Source organism: Lolium perenne, chromosome 4 (assembly GCF_019359855.2).
Source record: "Lolium perenne isolate Kyuss_39 chromosome 4, Kyuss_2.0, whole genome shotgun sequence".
In the NCBI taxonomy this organism is placed as follows: domain Eukaryota; kingdom Viridiplantae; phylum Streptophyta; class Magnoliopsida; order Poales; family Poaceae; genus Lolium; species Lolium perenne.
This window is the reverse complement of record NC_067247.2, coordinates 281247844-281257139: the sequence shown is the minus strand read 5'-3', so window position 1 is coordinate 281257139 and position 9296 is coordinate 281247844. Positions and strand designations below refer to the sequence as shown.

Here is a 9296-nt window from a genome sequence, read left to right as displayed (position 1 = left end):
GGGGAGACGAGTGGAGATGCTCTTAGTTGAAGGGTCTGGTGCTCAGAGAACTCCAAATTACTGAAAAATTATCCCAGAGCAACTATGGAAAAATCAACAAATTGTATACTATGTTGATCTCAGCGAAACAAAATCAGGAGATCTTGCAACTAGTTCATACTACTCTCCAATTTTCAACTGAATCCTGTTGTGACCCAACCCCCGAGATCAGATATCACTATCAGGCTATGAAATTTTTGTTCTGCTAAGGTGTGTGTGGATGGAGAGCAACAGGTCTACATGACAACCACGCAGCTATAGTCCCATGTTTCCTCTACCCTTTGATATCGACAATTGGACATTTATGAGGTGCCCACCACTTTCATCTGTCCCTCCGAAGAGAAAAGGAAAGAAAAAATACTCACAATCTGCACCTATGTACCCTGGCGCAATTGGACAGCTGCTTGACGCAGGGGGTATAGTTTTGTCCTTAAATGCTTTTTTGCGCTCTCCTCTCCCCCACCCTGCCTGCCGCACACATTTGAAAGCGCAGCGGCATTTACGCCTCACAGAACGTTTGAAGGCTTCTCATGCATGCATGCTTGCTAAGGGCGCAAAGCCTCAGTTTTCTCAGCTGAGAAGTTAGTGGTAAGTGGACAAAACGGATTGAATTCCAAACAGTGAAGCGAGCAGCGCCTCTGGGCAATCAAACAGATGGGCAGGAATCCACGCCACGTCCAGAAACAGTTGCAAGAACAGGAGCAGCGATCGACGAGCGTAGAACTAGCAAAGGGTAAAAAAATGCTGCCGAATCGTCGTGACACTACTCGTACTCCTCCTACAAACTAAACTTTGCCCAACAGGGAAGTCTCAGAGCAGGGCATTGAAAGCATGCATGGCTGGGGTGGGTAACCTGACTAGTCAAAACCTAAATGCATGCATGCGCATGCATGGCAAAGGATCCGGTTGTAATGGCTCCCATATCTTTTGCATCTTTCTTGAGAAGGAACTGGTGCCACACCGGTTCTTCCAAGGGATACTAGCTAGTCTTTCGATCTCCTGGCAGATGAAAATCAATGAGGTAGGTATAGAGGCACAGCCACGAACTACTCGGCCATAGTAATACTCGATGGTCATCAAGAATAGAATTCCAAGTAGTATTGGAAAATGCGATTAACATTGCCACAGCTGCTCAATATTCCAATAATTCATGTCTGAATAGTGGATAGTCCTAGTAATTCCAAGGGAATACAATGTGTATCCTGTATGTTCATGTTTGCTCTAAAAAAGGTTTGCTCGATCTTCTCAGTTCATGGCACTGGACATATACTTCTACACGGATGACATATTTTCTACTCCTACTTTGTCTCTTTTTTGTTCTGAAATCTGCCAGGTTTTGTTCAATGACCTCTGCCCTGGACCACTACTGATACCTGAACTCTACAGAGCAGCCCAGTGATACATCATAAAATGACCATAAATGGGTAGCGTATGACCGTAAGATTGCAACATAAATATTGCAGATCCTAGAGCCCCTACGATCCATTCAAAATAAACCGGTTGCCAAGCTAAAGATCTCTCCCGGATCTCTTCCCTGCCTGCAACTGCAAGGGGAGTTCCGCCTGGCTCCTAGGAGCGATGTGTACAAGACGAAAAATGGCAGACTAGATGAGCAGGGTGGTGGCGTCTGTGCCCTCCCGGTGCAGGTTGAAAGACAAGGCAACGCATGATTGTGTTCTGATCAACGAACAGTAACAAAACGCCTACATGATAAGTAAAACTGTGCAACTGAAGCGCATTAAAAAAAGTGGTCAGGTAGACTGTGGTCACCATTGTCAAGTCAGTTCGTCCAGAACCAGAAAGTTAAATGCTCTAAATTTACAGCAGACTAGTACAGAAAGACTAAAACCTGAGCATGTTCAAAGCCACAAGAAAGTTACAGTGGAAATTAGAATCAGGTACTCCTACTCCAGAGATGAAATTTTACCTGCTCCTTTTGGCGCCAGGGGATGCATGCATGGACCAATCAGCAGCGTGTTAAAGAGGGTGCAGTTAAAATCAATTTCAGATCTTGACTGATCGAGTCTTGGCTACTCAGTGCTGCACAGTCATAGGGCAAGACATATTAGTTGGCCAGGAACATAATGAAAATCAATGGTATAAAATGTAAAATTACAGCGCTGGCAGTTTGACTCACAGAGTTCTTGATCCTGAACATTGGTGGATGCAGGCAGAAAGATAGTATATCGGGGCAATAGGAACACAACTGTCAAGAGTGTATGCATTTCTCAGAATAAATTGATTACAAGTGGTAATATTTACATGCTATCTGTTAATAAAACTGCCAATCAACTTGAGTTGACTGGCTTCGTGTACACAACCTTGTTTACATGAAACCTATACAACAGAGTATACTCTCGTATCAATAGATTAAGGGGCCACAAACTCGCCAAAATAGCCGGCACAGGAGGTGGTCACCCTGGTGAGATAACAAGTGCCAACTTCTCTGACTCAAAAATCCAGCAAATTAGAAGGAGCACTTCAGGTGTTGGCTTTCAAGCAAAAGTATGGAACTACACAAGGACTTGAGACCTGGCTGCACGACGAGAGCATTTGACGCGAGCACTCTTGTTCGCGCCACAAGCACACCCTTCTAGTAGATCAAGATCTTCGTCACATATTAATATTGATGCCATCTCTGGGCAGTCCAAAAGCATTTTTGAGCTAAGAAACCCTGCAATTGTCCAGGTTTGGTATAGCCTCGACTGTTTTCCAATAAACCTTCCATTCCTGGTGTCATAATATTCTGGCCACTTGTCATCCGAGAGCTTCTTCTCCACGGCCTCAACAGCCCTCCTTGCCAAGTCAGGCCTACCCATCTTTATACAGGCTAGAGTGAACTGAATTTAACAAAGATAATTAATCGACCTTAAAATCGTAAAAGAAGAAACAATAAACAAAAAAGAAGAAGTTAATACTTAATAGAGAATCTGTACCTGCCACAGCAATGTAGGCCAAGATCCACCATTATGATACGACCAGGGCCTGCATGCAGCAAAGAATATTTCACACGACATAATCAATCCCAAAACAGCAATTTTTTGCGAAAAAAATATCAAAACAATAAATTTGGTCAATATCCATAATGATATTTGATTATCATAGGTAAAGACTTCACATCACGGGGACAAAAGAATTCTATTTAGAATGATAGAAGCAATTGATGCATACTTGTAGATTTAGGAAGATCAAGTTCTCATGCAAAGCAATAATAAGATGTACCAAGTTCTCAAATTACACAAACTAAATACATACAGCATAGAGAAGTTTCAGTTGCTCACGTGTTTTTGGGGTCACAACCAGTGATAATACGCCATTCCTCATACTCCAGAGCAGGGTAACATATTTTGAGAGGCATATTTGCAACTATATCATCCCATTTCGTTTCAATGAGGTTCAGGATACCCTCTGCTTGCTTTGGAGTGGCTAAAGAGGAAACAATCGCCCAGAGATTTCCTAGAGAAAAGAACCTGAAATCCATGTGAGCTGGTTGTAGGTTTCCTATAAGATAACCACCTTTCTCAGGAATCCAATCTGCAAGCCAAGATGGGATTTGCTCTGGGTAGATGTTGAACTTATTGATAGCATCATGTGAGTACTCCTCAGTCTTGTAGCGGTAAATCTCATTTATCTTCTTCATGTCCACCCAATAGTACTCTCTTATGTGAAATGACAGAGCACTGAGCCTGTTGTTGATAACACGGATCAAGTTCTTAGACCCATCATCTATATTGACCATTTCACGGGCACAGCGCAAAGCAGAATAAAACAGAGCCTGCGAAAAGAAATCCTGTTAGGCAGCTGATGAGAAGACTCTAGAGTTCATTTCTCTTTGTCTGTGAGCCTTGCATATGCAAAGTTAAGGATCAAAATCCACTGGCCATTCCGTGTGAGTTGCCAGTTCAGATTTTGTTATTAGAAAAGAACACCTCCTTAATCCCCATCAGGCCATAACTATACTATACAATACTTGAATACATCAAGATCAAGTGTCCAAGATTAGCTTACCTGGATCTCGAGAGGATGCCCATGGATTCCCATCCTCCGATCAATCATGCATGATCCATCAGTGACTAGCAATGTAGGAAACATGTCAAACCCATCAGACAAGCACAAATTGAGTATTAGTCTGATGCCTGTCTGCACATCAACTCTTTCTTGTAGTGCGTAGTCTCCAGTAATTTTACCATATGCCCTCAATAGAATTATCCACCAGAGCCCTAAGAAAATAGAGCTTCGCATGAAAATCCATGAAAACAAAATTTATGTCTGAAGTTATAACACAACCCCACTCAACACTCACCAGAGTCAACAGGTGCTACACGCCCAATGGCCGATTCCCCAAAGTCAGGGTCAAGAACCTCCTCAAATGCTTCATTGTTTCCATCTAAAGGCACAGATCTGACTTTAAAACTAGCAGGCATCAACCCCTGACCAGGACTGTAGCAATCCACTGTCTTCTCCCAACTCTGAAAGGTACAAGAAATAGGGATGAGCAGATACTTCAAAACACATCGCTCACAACTTGGAAATTCAAAGAATGATATCCAGGACAAACAGAGAATCGGTACTTCAGCTACAATCATTCTGATGATTTTAGAAGATGCTACCCAAGGTAAAAAAAATATTGGTGCTTTTTCAGGGGTTTGGTGGATGGGACCTGTTTTATAAAGCACACAACCATGTTTCCAGCATAGTATAACTATGTTCCTAATTTTGAAGAGAAAGCACTCAATCTCAGAACACATATATCACTAAAGTATTAAACCAATATTAACCATGTTACTCAAAATTAACTAGAGCACTATTTACTGCTTCTGCCTGCCTTTAAAATTCAGGCACAGACCATGTGATGAACCCTAATTCACATTTTACTCCAATTGTTCTAGTGTTTGAAATTGAATGACTGACATGAGCAATTTGATTGAACTAGTACATCAACTTGAAAGACTTTCCTCAACATCCGTTAGTCATCGTGCAAGTGGAAGTTGCGGGGTTGCGAAAGCTAATGACAAGGAAATAAAGACTTAATAGCACCTGAAAGCTGTAATCAGCATGAATATTATTGTTTTCATGGATCATATAAGGTGAAGTGGCAAGTTGTTGTACTGTTATGTTTGCAAAGACATTGCAATCACAAAAGTGGATTTTTTTTTTGGCAAATTACCTAAGATGTTAAACTATATCATTACTAGACAAAATATGGGTTGTCACTAGCACTGGTTACTAAATGGTAGCACGATCTCTTGCTTGCTTACTCTAGCCTACATTATGGCCGTAGACAACCATGTCGCACCACATTTGGTAGGTCATAACAGCCGACACCATGCTGCTGCTTTGTGTCTAGGTAATCCAATTTCCTTGCAAAATTCAAACTATAAACGCTTACACTTCTGGTGAGCGTAGGTCCATAACTTTGCAGACTGGACATCTATGTCTGCGAAGTTGTATAAGAGCTCCAAACATGTAATCACAGATTATTTTTTTGCAAGTCCTTTACCTAGTTGACATGTCATTTATGTGGGACAAGGTGGTGGCATGGCATGGCATGGATATGGGAATTCCTTCTCCGCCTATCCCCCTCACTGTGTATCTCATGCCCCTCTTTTGTCTCTCTGATCTGGCAGGGAGAGAGAGAGCCTTTGCGGGTGTTGCTAATTGAGCTACTAATCTCTGGATCACTGCTAACTTGTGTGGTTGGCTATTGCTCCTGGACTCATGCAGCAGTGGAGCAGCCTGCTAGTGTGAAGAAGACCACTCAGCCCGTTCCTCTTCACCGAAGGATGCAAGACCAATGAGCTATGACACGCTATTCAACGGGTGGCTGCTTTTCTTTGTCTTAGGACAGGTACCGACCTCTACACAGTTTTCTACAAGAGCTACAGCAAACCAGACCATCCCTGGTGGGATACTGCCTCTACCTTCATTTCAATCTCCTTCAAGAGTTCAGTCACCCTCCTCCAAATTTTACAAGGCTTATTCATTGTTACCTTTACCCTTCGACTCCATGCTCAACCTCTTGCAGTGCTGCTGCGAGCTCTCACTCCAACTGCATCACATGTGCCTACCATGTCATGTCCTCTGAAAATCTACAGGTCAAGGCAGCTCGAGGGAAAGCCTCAAAGCAATTGTGAGTTTGTCGCTACCACAATTAGGTGTATACGCCATGTCACAGTGGTGAAAAAGTTTGTCGCTACCAGCCTCGAACCTATTGAGGAATGCAGTAAGTGTGTCACCCAGGCCGTGTTGCACATTAATGTTAAGTGTGTCGGTGTCACCTCCAGCCAACTTCTAACTCCATGGAGGATAACTGCAAAGGTTAGTCCTTAAATTTGGCCTCCCCGTCTCCTCGGCTCCTCGCGAGTAGTAGGAGTAATACTTATCTGGTCAAAGAGCAAACTTCAAGGCAGAGACTTGGTGGGCCATTCATCTCCAACTATACTTCCTCCGATCCGAATGATACAGTACCAAATTTTTGAATGACAATGATAAGCCAAGATCGGTTCTTGGCTTACTAGTGCACTTCTAACAAATTTGTGCCTCTGCCTGCAGATTTTAGTATATTCCGTACACTGATATATCAGTACTGGGTAGTTATCCAACTGACTAATTGGCTGTCGATAAATTTTCAACAGGTCGATAGATTCTTCTTACAACTCAGTGCCCACTGCCTAGTCCTCTCACTCCCACACATATTATATTAGAGCGGGGAGGAAACAAAATGTTACTCCCTCCGTTCCATATTAGTTGTCGCTGATGTAGTACACAGTTGCACTAAATCAGTGACAACTAATGTGCAACGGAGGGAGTACCGTCTAATACTCATGCGTTTGAAATATGTCCCCAGTGCAATCACAATCAACACCAAAGCAACGGAGGGAGCTCTGCCGCTAAACAACGGGCAACTACCGCGGCCATGCCCGGATAGCCCAAGGCGTCCACGCCCGGCCCGGCCGTAAGGTTGGCGCTCTGGCCCTAGAACACCCCTGGCGCTGCTTTTGTGTCGCCATGAAACCCGCCTCCTAGCGCGTTCTCTCTGCCGTGCATAATGAACGATGGGAGAAGGAGTTAATCCAACGACGGTGCGTACGAGAAACAGGGAGTCCTCCTACCAAACGGGAAAGAGATTCGCCAAAAAACAGGAGAGAGATTTAAGGGGATGAGCGTTTAATTAGGAGCAAACCTAGAAAGTTTTACAGATGGAAAAGCTCCCCTTAATCGACGAGCCCAAGTTTTTACGCCTTAAGCATAGGAACGGAGGGAGTATTAATTTGTAAGCTCATGGACCTACTTGCTCCTACATATTTTTTTCCTATTTAAATGCAGCATAGCTAGAATATCTAACTTTTGCCAAAGCCCAAAGAAGCCATCCATATTGCCAGATCCAAGAAATTGTGCCAGATAAACTTACCACACACTAGAGTGGTATTCCTAAAATGGCCGGTTTGGATTGTGTGCATGCAATACGTTGATTACAGCTTAAGATGTATGCGCCGTCGAAAATAGCCTGTAGCCAATTCTTGTTACCAGGATGCTTGTTTGCTTTCGAGATTGTAGTGAACACATGTAATGAGTAGGCTATATGCATCCTTGATGCAGAGTCCAGAGTAATAAAGCTTCCATTTTCTTTAAAAAAAGAAGAGCATTCCTAAGCAATGTAGCCAATCCCACAGCGTAACTAACTATGTACTCAAACTAGCTACTTGTAAATGAACCACATGGTGAACTTCCAAATTCGGCACAGAAGAAAATGGGATGCTCAATGTAAGTTGAGAGTCAAATTATTAAGTGCAAGCGGAAAACATACATCGGTACCAAACTAGGAAAGATGTCAAAGTATAATAGATTCAAATCCTACAGAATAATTACACTCGTTATTGAATGCCTGCAGAGCAACACCGCCAACAGATTTGTCCTGGAAAAGTGCTACTCCTTCCGTTCCACATTAGTTGTCACTGATTTAGTACAAGACAACTGATGTGGAACGGAAGGTGTACCGTCTAATACTCATGCGTTTGAAACATGCCCCCAATGCAATGACAATCAACAACAAAGCAAGATTTCTAAAATTGACAATATACATGGAGGGTTTGCTCAAACAATTGCGGGATACACAATATTACATACATTTCATCTGCTCTACTGAAATGACATTATAATTCCAGAAATAACGTCTTTATAGCACATTTACAACATTGCTGCTACTGCATTTCAACTGAACGTGCTTGGTAGAATTTTCGTAGAGGGCGTGTATAGCAGCAGTGATGATCATTTTTAAGGCGACGTGAGGGCTCACCTGGAGCTGCAAGGTGTGGAGCAAGAAGTTCTTGACGATGTCGCTCTCGCCCCTGAGGAGGAAGGCGATGGCAGAGGGCACGAAGTCCCTGATGAACACCTGGTCGTAATTGAGCATGTGGTTGGCCGTGGACGGGTCGTTGGCGGCCACCGTCCCGACCGCGCTGCCGCAGTAGTTGACGACCGCGCGGTTGAGCAGCCACCACGCCTCCTTCTCCTGCGGCGACTCCTCCCTGCTCCTGACGGCCTGCACCCCGGCCTTGAGGCCGTCCAGCTCCTCGTGCTGCAAATCCACCGGATCCTGCTCGGGCGCCGCCTCGGAGTGCGACGGGGCGGTGGGGAGCTCGTCGAGGGGGGGCGCCTCGAGCGGCGGCGACGATGGGGCGAGCGCGGCGCGGAAGGGGTCGAGGGGCGGGGGCTTGTAGCTTCCCGCCGCCGCCGACGTGGCGGATTCGACTGTCGTGGAGAGGAGGCGGCGTGCGGCGGCGGCGGCGAGGGGCGCCGCGGCGGTGAGGGGGGAGTTGGAGAAGTGGCGGCGCGAGAGGTGGAGGAGCGCGTGCCGCTGCGCGCCCCGGCGGAGGTGGGAGATGGCGGCGGCCGCCATTGCAGCGCGCGCGAGATTTGGATTGCGGAAGAAGAAAAAGGGTTCGATCGGATTCGAGGAGTTGAGGGATTTCGTGTTGGGTTCGAATCACTGTAATATCGAAACGGAAGGGATGGTTAAGTAAGTAAGGGGTAGTTTAGTTTTGGAAAGTGTAAAATATAGGGAGGCGCTGTTGGAACCGAGCGGTGAAGAAGGCGGCACGTACGTGACGGTTGTCCGGGAGCCAAAGTAACACGAGCCACGCAGCCAATTCGTGGGTCACGTGGAACAGGAGGGCAAGCGAATTTTGCCTTGTTTGTGCTCACATTTTCAAATTTTTGCGAGGTTGCGAGCAGGGCTCACTGCCTCACTTGTCGCA

General features: G+C 45.0%; 1 protein-coding gene across 1 annotated transcript; it reads right to left on the bottom strand.

The window, feature by feature from the left end:
* Positions 1 to 2236: 2236 nt before the first annotated feature.
* LOC127295547 (neutral/alkaline invertase 1, mitochondrial) lies at positions 2237 to 9070 on the bottom strand. The gene is made up of 6 exons (XM_051325510.2): positions 8336 to 9070; positions 4343 to 4508; positions 4048 to 4259; positions 3321 to 3814; positions 2976 to 3024; positions 2237 to 2879 (listed from the first exon to the last, which is right to left on the bottom strand). Exons 1-6 carry the CDS (start codon positions 8936 to 8938, stop codon positions 2553 to 2555), a joined length of 1851 nt encoding a protein of 616 aa, XP_051181470.1. The 5' UTR covers positions 8939 to 9070; the 3' UTR covers positions 2237 to 2552.
* Positions 9071 to 9296: the final 226 nt, after the last annotated feature.